At 39.9% G+C, this 19,873-nt stretch overlaps 1 protein-coding gene across 3 annotated transcripts in view; it reads left to right on the top strand.

The window, feature by feature from the left end:
- Positions 1–1,424: 1,424 nt before the first annotated feature.
- Positions 1,425–19,873, top strand: part of CHCHD3 (coiled-coil-helix-coiled-coil-helix domain containing 3) — a 306,201-nt gene continuing 287,752 nt past the window's right edge. Inside the window, exons 1-2 of one of the 3 annotated variants that reach the window (XM_033863283.2) lie at positions 1,425–1,654; positions 10,818–10,905. In XM_033863283.2, coding sequence (XP_033719174.1) covers positions 1,574–1,654; positions 10,818–10,905 — 169 coding nt within the window. In that variant the 5' untranslated portion in view covers positions 1,425–1,573. The remainder of the gene's footprint in view (positions 1,655–10,817; positions 10,906–19,873) is intronic. The other 2 variants (XM_019922133.3, XM_019922081.2) reach the window with 2 other exon arrangements.

Below are 19,873 nucleotides of genomic sequence, written 5' to 3'. Positions count from 1 at the left end.
TATTGGGGTATAATTAGGAGGGTATATTTGTGGAGGAGAGGTCCCAAAGAAATAAAAAACATAATTCCTGGGATTTTTAGTTTCCTATAGAAAGAAGGTTGAAACATATTATACAACTTGAGAACAGGTACAAAGTAACATGTAGTCTCAAAACTGCAAAGTAGCATCGTACAATTTGGATATGTATATGTTGAAAAGAACAAAATGATGACATGTAATAAACTCAATACTCTGCCACTGACCGGGGATACAGAGGTGAAAAAGACATAGTCTCTGCCCTAAAGATTTCTATAGTAATAAATCAGCACATAACTGGAGCTAAAAAATGTGACTGCATTTTCATGTATACCTTTGTAATAAGAGGATGCATGCTGTGTTGTGGCTGGCTGCCTTTAATGTTGAAATGGACTACCTGAAGATAATACCATCACTAACCTTATTTCTAAAGAGACTACATATGCCTCTGTAAGACTAAGGTCATATGGGTAAATTTATACATGTCACAGAATATTTAGCAAAAAATAATTTCTAAATGTGCATGTAGACAACTTAAACATTATTTATGTATCTTGTAGAGGTGACATACTACCTAGACACTTTCCAAAATAAAACTCAACTTTTTCTGATGCAGTTTTAATTCCTCCACGAATTTACACCATCTCTGGCAATCACTTTTCTCTGCCTCTTCTTATTATGGTTTAACTAGCTTATGTAACTGAGGTGGAAGGAGACACACAAAAGTGAATGCTCTGCATGCTTGGTGCTAATAAATAATTTTCTCTGTTTTCTCACATGCAGATTTGAAAACCATATTTAAAATTTTACTTTACAAAAAAGAAAAAGTACATAGTTCATGAAATAAAGCCACAGGCCAAATGCAGTGGTGGTTTTTGTTTGTTTTTTTTTGTATTTTTTACTGGCTAAGACTAAAATAAAGGCTACGTTTTGCCTCGGGGATTTGTTTACAGGAATCTAGGAATGGCTCTATTGGGAGAGTGCATCTCCCTCATTAAACGGTGAGTTCCTTTAGGAAAGAGATTACATCTTTTAACTCGCTGGCCTAAACTTCTAGAATACTATCCTCAAAGCGTGCTTTGTCAGATGAATGAACTTCCTTGAAAGTTGCCCAGTTAGATGCCGTTTCTGCAGTCAAGAGCACAACTCCCAGAAGGCGATGCTCCTCTGGCGCTCACGGTATAAGGACGAGAAAGTACCAGCACCCATCGTACCAGATCAAGACTACAATTCCCAATACACCCAGTGGCCTCCGGGAACCTTGTCAGGAACCACTTGTTGCCATAGCATCCGGGTCCGCGCCAACCAATCTTAGCGCCCCTCCCGAAGAGAGGCGGGCCATTCGTATCCTCGACCAATCGGAGGCATATTTGTTGTGGCGCGTGACCGGAGGAGGCGGGAGCTCACGACCGGCGGCTTCTCCTTGCTTCTTGGGGTCGTGGCCTTGCTCGTCCTGTGGAAAGCTAGAGTCCGGGCCTGTCCACGCGCTTGTGTGCGCGTGGGGCCTGTGGTGCTTGTGGGTCCGCGCTAGGTGTCTGCGGGCGCAGAAACAGAAACCATGGGCGGGACGGCCAGCACCCGCCGGGTCACTTTCGAGGCGGACGAGAATGAGAACATTACCGTGGTGAAGGGCATCCGGGTGAGTGACAGTGGGCGGGCGGAGGGCCAGTACTCGGACTCGGACCTGGCCTTTCCGGGTTCCGCTCAGCCTGGTTTCCTCCATCCGGCCCCCCAGTGTTGTCCGGCCTGAAGCTGAGTTCTTTGCAAAGAAGTTTGAAGTTTTTCAAGACGTGGGACATCCATTCAGAGATATTTGCTGGTCGTGGGCCAAGTGCTGAGCACTGTGCTGGGGCGGCTGGCGGATGCCAGGTTGCTTTAGACCCTACAAGGGCTCACAGTCCAGTGTAGACTGTATTGCTCAGTAGTTGTGGGACTTTATTTGAAACCCCTTCCTCACTGTACCCATCTGTGAAATGGGGCTTGTCTGTTTTCTCCTGGGTTCAGGATCCAAAGCCTGCTTTTGCACTGCCCACAAGGCCTCTCTCAGGATGAACTGGCCTTTTAAGGAACCCTTTATCTACTCTGTTGTTTAGTACTCTCCCACTGACAGCACCCATTCCCCCGACACACACATACTTTTCGGCTCTGCCTCGGGTGACTTCTCGTTCTCCCTCCTTCACTTTTCTTTCACTTGACATCTTGTCTTTTCCAGGCCCCTTCTCTGTGGCCTGCTGTGCCTGAGTTTTGGACTAGGCCCAGTGGCTTCAAGACTAGGGTCTGCCAGCCTGATAGACCTTGAGATAGGATTGCAAGTTTTTGTACCACTAGGAGTAGTACACTTTGTTCTGTCCAAGACATTGGAGAGAATTTTTAAATGCTCCCTGAATATGCTTGATACATTAACTGAAAACTTGATTTTTCTCTAGGGTGTCAGCATACCAGCACTAGTTTCAATAACACACTCTCTGCTGAACCTGAATTTGGAGCCTCACATTTTTGGAAGTATGATGCCTGATCCTAGTAAATAAAGCAATTTGACCTCAGAAAGTTTTTTTTTTTTTTTTTTTTTTGCGGTACTCGGGCCTCTCACTGCTGTGGCCTCTCCCGTTGCGGAGCACAGGCTCTGGACGCGCAGGCCCAGCGGCCATGGCTCACGGGCCCAGCCGCTCCGCGGCACGTGGGATCTTCCCGGACCGGGGCACGAACCTGTGTCCCCTGCATCAGCAGGCAGACTCTCAACCACTGTGCCACCAGGGAAGCCCTAGATGTTTTTAAGCTGATCTTTGTATTTTTCTCAGCTTGAAACAGTCCTTTTGTTTCTCCTGAGGGGAAGTCTCAGTGTCATGAGTGAGCCAGTGTCTTTAGCTCAGGTGGTTGAAACATAGTGCTGATGAAGCCCACACTTCAGGGTTGAACTGCAGATAGGTTAGTTCAGCTTGGCTGAGGAAGACATTCCAGATATGCCCAGTTGTCTAACATTTATGCCATCACTCGTAAGAATAAGAGTGTGCCACATATACACACTACTATATATAAAATAGCTAACTAATAAGAACCTGCTTATAGCACAGGGAACTCTACTCATACTCTGTAATGGCCTATATGGGAAAAGAATCTAAAAAAAAAGAGTGGATATATGTTTATGTGTAACTGATTCACTTTGCTGTACAGCAGAAATTAACACAATATTATAAATCAAGTACAATAAAAATTAAAAGAAAATGTGTTCACCTTAACAGTAACACCTAAACACACTACATGTGTTTCTCTCTGGTGGTTTTTGGCTTTACCAAATTTGCCCTCTTTGGACCCCTTTTGTTAGTTTCTCATGAAGAGAATAACTCCTATTTCTTTTATACTTTTCCCTTACTTCTGTGTACACCACTTTTCCAGGCCTCCTGCTTCTATGTTTAGAGCATTTCCTTTTGGACCACTGTGACCATATCACCTGTGGTTACCTTTTTTCATAACAATAAAGCTTTAATTTAAAAAAAAAAGAGTGTGCCAACAATGTAGCAGACTCAGTCGCTGATGGAAAACCAATTTTGTGTTCCACTGATAAGGGTAGTAATTTCATCTTCATTTATCTTAATATACAAGGGGTAATATTGAGTAGACAACATAAGGTTTTCAGTAACTAGGCTGCATTTATTAATAGATCACATTTTTCCAGATTTTTCTTGCTGAGATCCTCAGCAGTTAGCAATTAAAGGACTTACAATGTTAAGTTTAAAGTTTCTTCTCACCAGGTGTTAATTTCATGTTGTTTATTGGGTCCTGGTTTTCTCTTTCCCCTTATCCTCAGCAGTCAACAGTTCCCCCTCCCCCCTTCCATAAAATAACCTGTATTCTTACACCTGATTCCAACTTTGAACTCATGGGTTGGATGAAAGGCCACCCTCTTGCCTTGCCCTCCTCTCCCAAGCCTAAAATAAATTTATTGTGATGGAAAGACCAAGCATTTCGATTACTCATATTACATGTGCTTAATAGGACGTTTCTGAGCACCTGCTGTGCCTGCTTAGGAAGTGTGCCTTCCAATCAGTCTTTCACAAGTTTATCTGAAACATCAAAGCTGTGAGTGAACTCTTCCAGAGCAAATGTCAACTTCGATGAATATCATTTTCAAAGTAATATTTATCATGCTTTCCAGGCATAAACTAATCTCTTCAACTGGCCATGAAGTCGCAAGCTGAAATTCACAGGAGCCAGTTATGGTAGCAAGGATACTGAGGTGGAACACAAGCTGTGCTTTGGGAAGTATTAGCAGTTGAGAGCCTCTAAGTTATTTCATGTGGGATTTGGTTGAGGATCCTGGAGAGGGTCCATTAACAGAGGCTACAAATCCAGTCAGTCGTTGGGACTCCTGAGGAACGTTGTTGGAGTAGTTGACTGGTCCCTTTCCACTTTAGGTTCCATGAATCTCTTGCGTATATATTTACCATGATAAGCTTTCTAGGATTTTCATACAGACGGTAGAAGTTCATGTTTTCCACTAATAACAAATGCAAAGAACACAAGTGATAATCTACAGACATAAGCTAAAAATTATACATGTGTATATGATAGTATAGAATAGTCCCCCTTAAGTATTAGGGAGTAATGTCTTCCAAATAATAGTGGCAGTTTTTGAAGCCTTTGTGTTGAAATGGTAGTGAAAAGAAAATGACCTGTGTTACATGGAAAGAGGACCAAGTGAGAAAAGTGGGTCTGAGTCCTTCAATCAGTTTGATAAGAAACACCTGGAAGAAGTTGAAGACACCCTATCATGGAGGTGAGGGTCTGATTTGTTTCTGTCTCATGTGGTTCCTGTCTCAGCCTCTTGGAGAGGGGCAACTTAAAAAGGAGTTCTCTTCCTCCTTTTACTCTGTTCCTTGGAAGTAGAAATACTTTATCATTGTCCATCTCACGCAGTCTCTTGTTTCTGAGAAAATACTAGATTCTGGGTTGTTGAGTGGTGTACTTGTGCTGATTTTAGATAAGACCAACCAAGGTGGTTGGGAAGACTATAGAAGATGACACAACCTTTTCCTCTTCTCTGGGGCACGTGTTGGTATGGGGTGTAGTACAGACTGGAAATTGGCAAGTCCCATTTACTTAAATTTGTCTTCAGGAGCAGTAGAGAATAGGGTGGATAATCAAAGTCAGTGAACTGAATTCAGCTCTGCTGGCAGGCCCTCTTCTTTTCGTTCTCCCTTATATTAGAACAGTGGTTCTTAACTTTTAGTTCACAGACTTGTAAATCTGTAGGCTACGGACTCTACCCAGAATAATGCAATAAGAAGAAAATTTTGCATACCATTGAGGAATTAATCCATAGACTCCTGAATCCATGGACCGCAGGGCATAATTCTAGCATTAATGTGTGTTTCTTTGCTACAAATAATTTCTGTAAATTGCACTTGGTATTTGCCTTGGTGGAGATTCCAGAGATGTCTGGAAACCAGGTATAGTAGGTATAGATCTTTAAATAGGAAAAAAGATTTTCTGAAAGACGTACCCTGTTTAAGGAAAGATGTTTCCTAAAGAAGTTGCTGCTGATACAGAGGCTGCTTGTCTGGCTCTTGCAGAAGCTTATGTTTTACCTTTGACCCCTTTTGGGGTCAGGTTGCATCACAAAGAAGAGTTGTTCTCCAGCTGCATATTGTGTGTATAACCCAGGCCAGCATCCCTAAATCTTGTCAGCTGCTTCACAAGCGAGTCCCCCAGTTCACAGAGGAGATCAGGTGAGAGTGCAGGCCTGAACTTATTACTGCAGCTGGGAGGTCAGTTCAGTGAGTATCAGCTTGAGATAGAAAGTATAGCCCAGCTATTGCCTTCTGTCAGCATAGTTGTGACTGGACTGGGGAGAGGGTAGATTGCTTGAGTAGGCAGAGATGCAACTGCAGGCTTCCATGGGTGCTCCTTTGGGAGGGCCTGAGGATACATGTGTGAACGATTCTAAGGACAAAAAAGAGAGGTTGACTCTCAAGGCAACTCTGCAACGTGTTTATCAACTTAAAAAATGAGTTGTGTTCCCTTCGATGACATGCTTATCAATTTACTGAGGTATAACTAAAGACCTTATTGGGAAATGTTTTGAATTGATTGACATTAAGTACAAGTTTTGAAGCATCAGATAAGCCAGACAAATAAAAAGTTAACAATGAAATAAGAAATAATTAATGTTTATATTGAAAGAGACTTGTACTTTTACTATGCAAAGAGCGTAGAGAGGGATAAACGGGCACCATATATACTCCGACCAGGACTTAATGCAGCTGCTTCTGGCAATAGCTGTAGGCCTTGTCTTCATACACCACATAGAGAAGGAGCTCATTACAAACTTGGGCGGAGCTGATGAACGTGAACCGAGATGAATGACCTGTTGAAGTCCTAATGGCTGGAGTTGTGTTAGTAATAACTCTGCCAGGCATTTGTGTAGCATGTTGTAGTCTGCAGTGCATCTTGGAATCCTTCCGCTGTAACTCCAGTGGTAGGTGTTATTTTCACTGTTTTCAGATGAGGAAAGTGAGGCCCACTGAGGGTTATATAGCTAGTAGGTGACCAGTGCTTCTTCCTCTATTCTGGGCCAGCTTCTTGTAACATGAAATTATATATGTCAAATTAGCTTTATATATATTAGCTTTAAACACGTAAATTATATTACATATATAACATGTATTATATGATATAATACATAGTATATATCATATGTAATATAAAATACATATTTACATTACAGCATACTATGTTAACATGGTACATTAAATGTATATTATGCAGTATATTACCTTATATATTGAGTAAACTTTATATAAATTATATATCAGTTAAAATAGTTTTAAGATTCTAAAACTTAATAAGGCTCATTTTATTTCTTTAAGAGGAAGTGATACATTTTTACTTTATTGTGTGTGATTAAGGAGTGTATTATTTAATAGTGGAGAAGGCACTGGACTAGAGAATGGGGGTTACTGGTTGCTGTCCTGTTGCTGCCAGTAGCTGGATGTTACTCAGGACCTCTTTTTTCTCACTTGTGAATTGAGAGGATTGGAGTCAGTCTTAAGGGGTTTTTCCTAAGATGTAGCTCAGCTTTGTAGATGAGTTGCAGCAACAGTCTCAGTGGCTGTCAGTTGTTAGAAAAGCAAAGTCCCTTGGCACTCTCCTTCCTAACTTCCACTTCTCTTCCAAGAAAGGAGTCATGGTTTTTCCTTAAAAGGTCACAACTTTTGAGCTGTGGACTTTCCCTTTACTGTCTCACCTCCATTCTGGTTTGGGTCATGAGATGTAAGTAACAGTTCAGGTACAAACTGTTTTGTTCACTGATGTCTCACAAGGGCCTCAATTAGTGCTTGGCCTAGTAAACCTTGTTGAATGACTAATACAGGAGCTCACAGTTTTGCAGAAAGGCAGTTGCTTGTTCTGTCACTGGAGCACTGCACTGGAAATTTGTGCAAGGTACCTGTGGGGCACAAGAAGGGTAGCGTTGGGTAAGCAGAATTGGAATGAAATGGCTTTAGGATGTTTGAACTGAATTTTGAAAGGCAGTTCTCTCCCAAGGGGCCCAGGGAGAAGGCAATGTAGCCATGTATAAAGGCAAAGAGATGGCAACAAGTAGCCAGTGTGGGTGGAGAACAGGGTATGAGGTCTTGGGGGAATAGCTATGGAAGCTGAGGTCGGAGAGTTAGGCCATAACCAAATGAAGAGGAAGTCTTGAACGCCACACAGAAGAATCAGGACTTTCTTATCAACAGAGGTAGCTATTGAAGGATTTGAAACGGGAATTACCATAATCAGATTTGCATTTTAGGAGGAATATTGATGGTGCCATGAATTAGGGCAGGGGAAATGGGATGCGAGAAGAGATGATGAATTTGTTAAACTTCCAGGAGTTGAGGAAGTCATGGCTAAGAGAATAAGAGAGAGAAGAATCAAGAAGTCCTATGTTTTGATTTAGAAGCTGGATGGAGGTGGTGTCATTAATGAGATAAGGAAAGCAAGAGGAAGAAGGGATTTTTGGCAAACGTGAATTCAGCTTGCGACGTGTTGGGTTTGAGGTGCTTGTGGTCTGTCCCAGGGGAGGTGTCCATTAGGCAATTAAGTGTTTAGGTCTGGCTTTCGGGATACAGCTCTTGGGCTGGAGATAATGGTTTAGAATTCATTCATTAATCAACAGCAGTTAAAAAATCAAGGGAGTGAATGAGAGTACCAACAAGATCATGTAGAGTGACAAGAAAATCAAGGCAAGGAACAGAATGTGGGGACCTCTAGCATTCAAGGGGAGGGGAAGCCTGCAGAAGAGAGAACACTCAGCCAGAGTCCTAGGACAAGCAGGAAGGGATGTTGGAAAAGCAGGGGAGGGGTTTTCGGAAGAGGGGAGTGAGCAAAGGGAAGTCATATAAATTAGGTGCTTTATAAGTATAAATAAAGAAGATTTATTTATAGAAACATAAATATAGAAGGTTATTTATTTGATCAGTGGTGACTTTTACTGGAACACTTTCTCTGCTGTATTGGGTTACAAGCCAGATAGTGGTGTGTTAAGGAAGTGGAAACTGGAAGAAGGTTCTTAAGGATGTGGGAGGTGGATCACCCCATTACTTGACCTGGAAACCTTCTTGATGATTTCTGCTTCGCCCTCATCTAGTCAGACAATGAATCTGGCAGTGAAGGAGAGAGCTGACTGTGACCTTGACACTCAGACTTCCTGGGTTTGAATCCGGGCTGCATTGCTGACAACTTGTAAGGTCCAGTGCAAATTATTTAATCTGGCTTTGCCTTCAGTTTCCTCACCTATACAATGGAGGTAATAAAAGTATCTCAGGATTGTGAAGGATTAAGTGGGTCAAGTGCTTAGTTTAGTGTAAGTGCCTGGCACATAATAAGCACTCAGTGAAGGTTAGCCATTTTGAATCCTGAATATCTTTTGAATGTGTTCTCCCTGGAACGTGTTTTTTATTTTCTAAAAACAACTTTATTGTGGTGTAATTTACATATAAAATTCACCTGTTTTCTGTGTACAACGCTTTCTAATAAATTTGCAAAATTGTGCAACCATCACCACAGTCCAGTTCTAGAACATTTTCATCATCCCAATAAAGTCTTCATGTCCATTTCTAGTTAATCTCCATTCTTATCCTAGCCTTAGACAACCACTTATCTATTTTCTGTCTGTATAGAGTTACCTTTTCTGGGCATTTCATGTAAATAGAATTATACAATATGTGGCCTTCTGTGTCTGGCTTCCTTTACTTAGTTGTTTTTTGGGTCTATCCATATAGAAGCATCTATCAGAACTTCAGTTCTTTTTATTGATGAATTGTAGTCCATTGTATGGATATATGTTTTGTTTATCCATTCACTGGAATATGGGTATTTGTTTGCTATTATGAGTAATGCTGCTCTGCACATTCCCAGGCAAATCTTTGTGTGGACATATGCTTAATAGCTTCTTAATTGGCCCTTCAGCGTCCTTCAGGGGTCCTCTTCTTTTCTTGTCCCCCTCCAGTCTGTTCTCCACACTGTAGCTAGAGTGATCTTTCTAAAATGCAAGTCTGATTCTGTCATTACCCTGCTTAAAATCCTTCAGTAGTGCCCAGCCGTCCTCAGGATCTAGTTCAACTCCCTAACTTGAAGGATTTACTAAGAGTCTTCAAAATCTAGAATCTTATTTCCCTCTTCACCTTCCCTTTCACTAAGCCCCCTCCTCAGCTTCCTGCTTCAGCCATTCTTTTATTCATTCATATAGATTCATTTATTTAACCACTCACTCATTTAACCAGGCTTATTGAGGCTCTGGGGATATAATACTAGACAGGACAGCCAAATCCATGCTTTCCTGGAGCTTTCTTTCTAGTGAGAAAGGCAGGCAATAAACAAGAAAGAATCAGATAGTGGTAAGTGCTGTGAAGAAAATAAAAAAGGATGATCTGATAAGTTGCGGGGTGGGGGGTGTTGTGGGCTGATGACTCTCAAATCTCCTAGCCTGAGTGTTCCTCAGAGCCCCTGCCCTGTTGCCAACTGCCTGCTTGATATTTCCCCTTGCTATGCTGATAAGCCCTGCTGCTTAACTACAGCTTCATGCAGTACTCTCTTCTTAGAGTACTCTTATCCTACTCCTTCTCTCTCTAAGTACTCTTCATCCTTCTCAGCCCCCGGCTCAACCCCACTCCCACAGCCTGTCTAGATGCCCTGCCCATCTGCCCATTGTGCTGTCAGCCCTTCCATTACAGGCCAACTGCATTAAGTAACATCCTTTGTATTATATTTAAATGCATGATGATTGTCTGTTTCTTCTTGACTTTAAGCACCTTGATGACTTCAGCCACCCATAGTTGGCTGGCACACAGTTGGTGCATAATGAAATCTGTTGAAAGAGGGATTGTTTGTGGTTAGCCTTGAACGGGAGGGAGGGAGGGAGGGAGGGACACCATTTCATTTGGGGGCTGGAGGGAAAGAAGGAGCTAAGGCCTGCTGCAAGCTTAATTTGTAGGACAGGGGAGGAAAGTCGAAGGAGTTCTGATGGCTTACATTTTCTCAGAAATTACAATTTAGTGCACAGTATAAAATGAGGAAAAGAGTCATTTATAATGAGCAATTAGCAGTGCATTAGAAGAAATGAAGTAGTGCTGTGGGGTGCATCTTGAAATCTTAAAATTGTTCTTACTTGCTTTTAGTGTTATAGCTATTAGATTTAGTCTAATTTCTTCAGGGCATTTGTTATACATACTGATATGGATGGCTGAATTACTTGGATGCTACTGTACTGTTTTCTTTCTTGTTCTTTTATAATTGATTTTATTTTGACGTTGCTTTTTCAGCTTTCGGAAAATGTGATTGATCGTATGAAGGAAACCTCTCCATCTGGTCCGAAGTCTCAGAGGTATTCTGGTGCTTACGGTGCCTCAGGTATTTCAGAATTTTAATTTCTGAGTTCTTAGCAGAAAAATTATAAGTGGTAAAGTTCACTCAATAGTCAAGTTCTTCTGCACTTCTGTCATTTGTTTTTTGGATGTTCGACTTTTTTTGGGGGAATAGTCTTCCTTTGGTATCCATGGGTATTGGTTCCAGGACCCTCTTGGATACCAAAATCCATGGATGTGCAAGTCCTTTATGTAAAATGGGTAGTACTTGCTTATAACCTATGCACATCCTCCCATATACTTTAAATCATCTCTAGATTATTTATGATACCTAATAACACTGTAAATGCCAAGTAAATAATTGCCTGCATGACAAATTCAAGTTTTGCTTTTTGGGATTTTCCGGAATTTTTTTTTTTCCTGAATATTTTCAACCTGTGGTTGGTGGAATCTGTGGATGCGAAACCTGCAGATATGGAAGGCCGACTGTATTGGTTAGTACCAGGGTTTCTTTTAAAATTCTTTGAACTAAAAGTGGAATGAATCTACTTTCAAACAGTCTTTGGGAATGTTTTTTCTCTTCCAGCTCCTGAATCCTCTGTTAGGCTTTGGAAGGTTATTTCATATCTTTTTGTGTAAAATGAATTACTTATAGGGGTATGAGAGGTTTGGGAGTAAATATTTATTAAAAAAAATTGAACTTAGAAAATACTGATTTATTGTTTCCAGATGAAAATCTCTGATGATTTTACTATCTTAATAGATTTCTTTAAGTTTATTAAGTTTATTCCTTCATAGTCTTAATTATTGAGGAAAATATGATGTTAAATGAAATCCATAGAGAATTATTGTCCCATTTTATCTCTCTTATCCTGTAGGATAAGAGACTGTTTCTCTTTCCTTTTCTCTCTCTTACCCTGTCCATTTATTCATCCAACTAATATTTATTGAGCACCTGCTATGTGTCTGGCACTGTTCTTATTGCTGCTAAATTTGATGGATGGACATGCTGTTGTTTGGTGAAATGGCAATGAGAAAATAGTTGAGATGATTAAACTTGGACTAAACGAGAATTTTCATTATTTATTAGAAAGGGGTATTGTGTGGTAAATCTGGCTACAGACTGAAATACCTTGAGAAAGATGAGATGTTGCCCAAATGCCATTCACTTGGGGGCATTTGTGACCCTCTTACTAATCATTATGTCAGTAACCATGAGTTGAACTTCTGATGTGTGTAGAGCAGAAGGTGCCAAATGAATAAGAAATAGTTCTTGTCCTTTGCAAACTTTTTGTTTAGCATTAAGAAGTGTTCATCGTTCATTAAGGTTAGATAGAAAGTGACCACCCCCTCTGCTGGAAACCCTATTTTTGGCTTCTGAGCCACACTCTTGGTTTTCCTTCTACCTTACTTGCATCCTCAGTCTAGTCTTCTTTGCTGATTTCCACTAATGTCATCAAATTGTATGCCTTTTGAATCATTGTGTAGATGCCCAAAATTGTATCTCTAGCCCTGACCTCTCCTTGAAACTTGACTCCGACAATTGTCTACTTCACATCTCCACTTAAAATTCTTCAACTTAGCAGATCCAAGACAAAGCTTTTTATTCTTCTTCAGAGTTGCTTCTCCTCTTTATCTTTCCCGGTAAATGGCACTGGGATTCATCCTTGTTTCCTCTTTTTTTCTTAATTTTTTTAAAAAATTATTTGATTTTATTTTTTTATAATCGGGATTACATATCTTTTAAAAATTTTATTTATTTTTTATTTTTGGCTGCGTTGGGTCTTCGTTGCTGCGTGTGGGCTTTCTCTAGTTGCGGCGAGAGGGGGCTACTCTTCATTGTGGTGCATGGACTTCTCATTGTGGTGGCTTCTCTTGTCTCGGAGCAGGGACTCTAGGCATGCGCTTCAGTAGTTGTGGCATGTCGGCTCAGTAGTTGTGGCTTACAGGCTCTAGAGCACAGGCTCAGTAGTTGTGGCACGTGGGCTTAGTTGCTCGCGGCACGTGGGATCTTCCCAGGCCAGGGCTCGAACCCGTGTCCCCTGCATTGGCAGGTGGATTCTTAACCACTGCACCACCAGGAAAGTCCCTTTCTTAATTCTCATATTAGACCATTAGCCAGTCTTGTCAGCTCCATCTCCAAAATACGTTTGGATATGTTCTTTGCTTGTCTATCTTTACTGCTGCAGCTCCAGTCGAGGTAACCACCATCTCTTACCTTGTCTTTTGCTGAAGCCTCTTAACTGGCTCCCTACTTCCATTCTTGTCCTCCCTCTATGCTCTGCCAAGCACAGAGAGGCCTCAGCAATCTTTAAAAAAATACATCAGCTCGTATCATATCCTAGTGGTAGATCTCCATGGTACTGAGAATATAATTTGAATTGCTTTTCTTGGCTTCTGAGATACACCATGACTTGTCCCTTTTTGCTTTTCCAACATTATCTTTTGACATATGGATATTTTAAAAATTGGAATTTGATCTAAAATATGCTTTGTTCTAGGTAGATTTCTTCTTTTCCTTTTTTTTAAAAAAATTATTTATTGTGTTCTTGCTGCGTCGGGTCTTAGTTGCAGCATGTGGGCTCTTCATTGAGGCATGCGGGATCTTTCGTTGTGGTGCACGGGCTTCTCTCTAGTTGTGGCACGCTGGCTCCAGAGTGTGTGGGCTCTGTAGTTTGTGGCATGCAGCCTCTCTAGTTGAGGCATGCAGGCTCAGTAGTTGTGGCTTGTGGGCTTAGTTCCCCCACGACATGTGGGATCTTAATGGGTTCGACCAGGGATTGAACCTGCATCCCCTGCGTTGGAAGGCAGATTCCTTACCACTGGACCACCAGGGAAGTCCCTAGGTAGATTTCTTTTCTACCTACTATGTTAAGGAGATAGGATGGTGATGGTTAACTAATGATGGAATAGTAATAAATAACATTTAAGTAATGTTTATTACGTGCCAGGTACTCTGTTAAATCCTTTATGTTTAGTTTGTGTAATCTGTATAATCCTGTGAAGAAGGTACTGTATTAAGCCATTTTACATGGAAGAAAATTGAGACTTGAAGTGATTAATTATCTTGCCCAAAGTCACACAGCTGGTGAGCAGTGGATGTGATACTTGAATTCAAGTCTGTTTGACTCCAGAGCAAATGCAGTAAACCACTCTGTTTTATTATCATTTGAATGACATCTTGCTTCATTTGTAGAAAGGATGTGACAGAAACTAGTTGTAGGGAAAGAGCTGCTTTTTAGTGATGTTCTGCTTGAGTTTAGGAAAGCACCTTTCTGTAAGTGATTGTTGGTTCTTCTAGCTTTCTCCCATATTTGCTCTTATACAACAGTGAGTTGAAGGAGAGGAAGTGTTTTTCTTCTTGGGTTGGTTTCTTAAAAGGATACTTTGAAAGAGTGGGTGTGGGTGGGGAGGCTTTCTATAAATGCTCATGGTGTGGCCTGCAGAGTGTGACACTGACGTTGAGATAAGTTCTGCCTATGCTGAGGGATCCATCCCTTCCCATTTCTCGATTTGACGTGACTGATGAACTCTTTGGTCCATGACCAGCCTGGGCACTGAAGACTCTTTGAATGCCACCTTGTGTTTTCTTGGTCAGGCTAGAAGTACACTCTCTAAATGGTAGCCATTAGTCACATGTGGCTATTAATATTTAAATTAAAATTAATTAAAATGAAATAGAATAAAAATTTTGTCTCTTGTGTCACACTAGTCACCCTTCAGTGCTCAGTAACCACCTGTGGCTAGTGGCTGCCATATTGGACAGTGCAGTATAGGACATTTTCATCATTGCAGAAAGTTCTCTTGCACAGCTTTAGTCTAGATTTTATCAATGCTTGGCCTTGTGAGCTTCATCAGGTGACTGAGGTTGTGGAGCTAGACAGCTCTGTGTGTTTGTGAATCTAGCTTCCTGCCTTTTCCACATCCCAGCTCCTCCAGGATTGTGGGTAAATGGATGCCAGGAAATAGTTCCCTGAGGACTACTGTCTTCACCTCAGTCTTCAGCACAGCTTCCTAACCTGTGTGTTATGAGTGTATTGGAGGAATTGATTTCTTAGATTCAGGGTAGCTGGTGAACACATGTGTACCCTCATATGCCATACAAATACTTGCTTTTTCTGTCTGCACTTTGATGTGAAAAAAGCTCAACAAGGCTAATAGCTCAGGCTCTTTGAGAATATTTCCATTACCCATTCCAGCCCAACCTAAGAAAAGAACTAATATTTGACATACTATTTTGAAGTGATCTTGCCTTTAGGTTCAGAATGCAGTTAGACAATGATTGCGCAAATTAACAGATTTATTCTTCTTAAAATTTAAAGAATATGTTTCTAGAAGTACACAGCCTCAAAGTTAATGTTCTCTTCTGCGTTTGGGGTTTTAGTAGTATCCAATAATAGATTTCATTTTTTTTTTTTTTTTTTCCGGTACGCGGGCCTCTCACTGTTGTGGCCTCTCTCGTTGTGGAGCACCGGCTCCGGACGCGCAGGCTCATTGGCCATGGCTCACGGGCCCAGCCGCTCCGCGGCACCGGGGCATGAACCCGTGTCCCCTGCATCGGCAGGCGGACTCTCAACCACTGCGCCACCAGGGAAGCCCCAATAATAGATTTCTTAAGATTTATAATTTAGATGTGTTATGAAATAATTTTTCAAGTCTACAAAAATAATATGGATAAAAATGTCACCAGCCTTTTCTACATTTTTCAGTGTCAGGTAAATGATATATTAAATGTGAGTTGAATTTTTAATATTTGTTAAAATGCTCTCTTCCTTGCAGGACTCTAATTCATACCAGCCCCCTAGGCTATTCATATGTGTGAATACAGGGCAGAGTTGATGGACTGAGAGCACTAGTATTTCTGTGTATAAGAACTAAGTTTTGTCATATATATAGTTTCGAGAACATAATTTATGCTGTAAGAAAGTGATTTCCTTTAAAGACTTTACTGAAACTATTTTTTGCCCAACCTTGAACCAGATCAGTGACTCACTGCAGTAAGTATTTGCATGTAAAGCTGTTTAGGCAAAATAATATACTGTGTGACACAGAGCATATTGTAATGCCACTTTAATAAATGAATGCGCTCTAAAGAACTTAATTGTATCCTTGCTGCCTCAAATTCTTTGATTGGTTTGCTTTTTTTAAAAAATATATTTTTATTTTTACAAGAGATAAATAAACTGACACCAAGCATTGTAAATGGATGACCACACAAAAACAACAATGATTGCAATTACCAAACATGAAACACACTCATACTGTGTCATAATATTGACATTCAGTCCAGTAATCCTCCACTGTAACAGCTCCTTTACTTTGCAGTGAAAATTGATTTGTATATTTTTTGCCTCTGAGTCCTTGTGGGATTTTCTTTTTTTATTCAAACAGAAAGTCACAAAAATTATAATCATCCTCATCAGTTCACTCAGTCCCATGTAATTAATTTTTTTTTATCTTGATCTTCTGTTAGCACTTTTATGAATTCATCAGTTTTCCATTAGAGTTCTGAAAATGCTTATTTATTTAGTTCAGCAGTATAGTCAATTACCAGAAACCTGTACTTGTCAGAGTCTTTTCCATGAATTCCTTGAAGATGAAACCCTTTTATAGGAACATTTTTGCGAAAGCATCAGAGTGCACCCAGAACTGTCTGTAAATGACAAAAGACTTAAAAATGACCACAGTTAAAGATTTGATGAAAGTTCATAATAATGCAATTGACAAGGAAATTTAGTTATTTCTGAGATATACATTTTAAAGAAATAACTAGAATTATGATTTATAATATTATACCAGAACTTATAAGATTTTTAGAAATTTCATGTAATGTCTGAAACATTTATATTAACATATTTCTATATAAATAACCCAAAGAAAGTTTAGTATTAGTTGTTTTTCTTATTTGTTTGTTTTTTTTATACTGCAGGTTCTTATTAGTCATCAGTTTTATACACATCAGTGTATACATGTCCATCCCAATCGCCCAATTCATCACACCACCACCCCCATCTCCCCACGGCTTTCCCCCCTTGGTGTCCATACGTTTGTTCTCTACACCCGTGTTTCAATTTCTGCCCTGCGAACTGATTCATCTGTACCATTTTTCTAGATTCCACATATATGCGCTAATATACGATATTTGTTTTTCTCTTTCTGACTTACTTCACTCTGTATGACAGTCTCTAGATCCATACACGTCTCAACAAATGACCCAACTTTGTTCCTTTTTATGGCTGAGTAATATTCCATTGTGTATATGTACCACATCTTCTTTATCCATTCGTCTGTCGATGGGCATTTAGGTTGCTTCCATGACCTGGCTATTGTAAATAGTGCTGCAATGAACATTGGGGTGCATGTGTCTTTTTGAATTGTGGTTTTCTCTGGGTATATGCCCAGTAGTGGGATTGCTGGATCATATGGTAATTCTATTTTTAGTTTTTTAAGGAACCTCTGTCCTGTTCTCCATAGTGGCTGTAACAATTTACATTCCCACCAACAGTGCAGGAGGGTTGCCTTTTCTCCACACCCTCTCCAGCATTTGTTGTTTGTAGATTTTCTGATGATGCCCATTCCGACTGGTGTGAGGTGATACCTCATTGTAGTTTTGATTTGCATTTCTCTAAAAATTAGTGATGTTGAGCAGCTTTTCATATGCTGCTTGGCCATCTGTATGTTTTCTTTGGAGAAATGTCTATTTAGGTCTTCTGCCCATTTTTGGATTAGGGTGTTTGTTTTTTTAATATTGAGCTGCATGAGCTGTTTATATATTTTGGAGATTAATCCTTTTTCTGTTGATTCATTTGCAAATATTTTCTCCCATTCTGAGGGTTGTCTTTTGGTCTTGTTTATGGTTTCCTTTGCTGTGCAGAAGCTTTTAAGTTTCATTAGGTGCCATTTGTTTATCTTTGTTTTTATTTCCATTACTCTAGGAGTTGAATCAGAAAAGATCTTGCTGTGGTTTATGTCAAAGAGTGTTCTTCCTATGTTTTCCTCTAACGGTTTTATAGTGTGTGATCTTACATTTAGGTCTCTAATCCATTTTGAGTTTATTTTTGTGTATGGTGTTAAGGAGTGTTCTAATTTAATTCTTTTACATGTAGCTGTCCAGTTTTCCCAGCACCACTTATTGAAGAGACTGTCTTTTCTCCATTGTATACCCTTGCCTCCCTTGTCATAGATTAGTTGACCATAGGTGCGTGGGTTAATCTCTGAGCTTTCTGTCTTGTTCCATTGATCTATGATTCTGTTTTTGTGTCAGTACCATATTGTCTTGATTACTGTAGCTTTGTAGTATAGTCTGAAGTCAGGGAGTCTCATTCCTGCAGCTCTGTCTTTTTCCCTCAAGATTGCTTTGGCTATTCGGGGTCTTTTGTGTCTCCATACAAATTTTAAGATTTTTTGTTCTAGTTCCATAAAAAATGCCATTGGTAATTTGATAGGGATTGCATTGAATCTGTAGATTGCTTTGGGTAGTATAGCCATTTTAGCAGTATAGATTCTGCCAATCCAAGAACATGGTATATCTCTCCATCTGTTGGTATCATTAATTTCTTTCATCAGTGTCTTATAGTTTTCTGCATACAGGTCTTTTGTCTCCCTAGGTAGGTTTATTCCTAGGTATTTTATTCTCTTTGTTACAGTGGTAAATGGGGGTGTTTCCTTAATTTCTCTTTCAGATTTTTCATGACTAGTGTGTAGGAATGCAAGAGATTTCTGTGCATTAATTTTGTATCCTGCAGCTTTACAAAATTCATTGATTAGCTCTAGTAGTTTTCTGGTAGCATCTTTAGGATTCTGTATGTATAGTATTATGTCATCTGTATGCAGTGACAGTTTTACCTTTCTGATTTTGATTCCTTTTCTTTCTCTTCTCTGATTGCTGTGGCTAAAAGTTCCAAAACTATGTTGAATAACAGTGTTGAGAGTGGGCAACCTTGTCTTGTTCCTGATCTTAGTGGAAATGATTTCAGTTTTTCACCATTGAAAACGATGTGGGCTGTGGGTTTGTCATATATGGCCTTTATTATGTTGAGGTAAGTTCTGTTCATGCTTACTACTGGAGGGTTTTTACCATAAATTGGTGTTGAATTTTGTCAAAAGCTTTTTCTGCATCTATTGAGATTATCATATGGTTTTTATCCTTCAGTTTGTTAATATTTTGTGTCACATTAATTGATTTGCATATATTGAAGAATCCTTGCATTCCTGGAATAAACCCCACTTTATTATGGTGTATGATCCTTTTAATGTGCTGTTGGACTCTGTTTGCTAGTGTTTTGTGGAGGATTTTTGCATCTATGTTCATCAGTGATATTGGTCTGTAGTTTTCTTTTTTTGTAGTATCTTTGTCTGGTTTTGGTACCAGGGTAATGGTGGCCTTGTAGAATGAGTTTGGGAGTGTTCCTCCCTCTGCAGTTTTTTGGAAGAGTTTGAGAGGGATAGGTGTTAGCTCTTCTCTAAATGTTTGATAGAATTCACCTGTGAAGCCATCTGGTCCTGGACTTCTGTTGGAAGATCTTTAATCACAGTTTCAATTTCATTACTTGTGATTGGTCTGTTCATATTTTCTATTTCTTCATGGTTCAGTCTTGGAAGGTTATAGCTTTCTAAGAATTTGTCCATTTCTTCTAGGTTGTCCATTTTATTGGCACAGAGTTGCTTGTAGTAGTCTCTTAGGATGCTTTGTATTTCTGCGGAGTCTGCTGTAACTTCTCCTTTTTCATTTCTAATTTTATTGATTTGAGTCCTCTCCCTGTTTTTCTTGATGAGTCTGGCTGATGGTTTATCAATTTTGTTTATCTTCTCAAAGAACCAGCTTTTAGTTTTATTGATCTTTGCTATTGCTTTCTTTGTTTCTATTTCATTTATTTCTGCTCTGATCTTTATGATTTCTTTCCTGCTGCTAACTTTGGGTTTTGTTTGTTCTTTCTGTAGTTCCTTTAGATGTAAGGTTAGATTGTTTATTTGAGATTTTTTCTTGTTTCTTGAGGTAGGCTGGTATAGCTATA

Source organism: Tursiops truncatus, chromosome 9 (assembly GCF_011762595.2).
Source record: "Tursiops truncatus isolate mTurTru1 chromosome 9, mTurTru1.mat.Y, whole genome shotgun sequence".
Taxonomy (NCBI): Eukaryota; Metazoa; Chordata; class Mammalia; order Artiodactyla; family Delphinidae; genus Tursiops; species Tursiops truncatus.
Note: the sequence above shows the minus strand (reverse complement) of the source record. Positions and strands in the feature narration are given on the sequence as shown.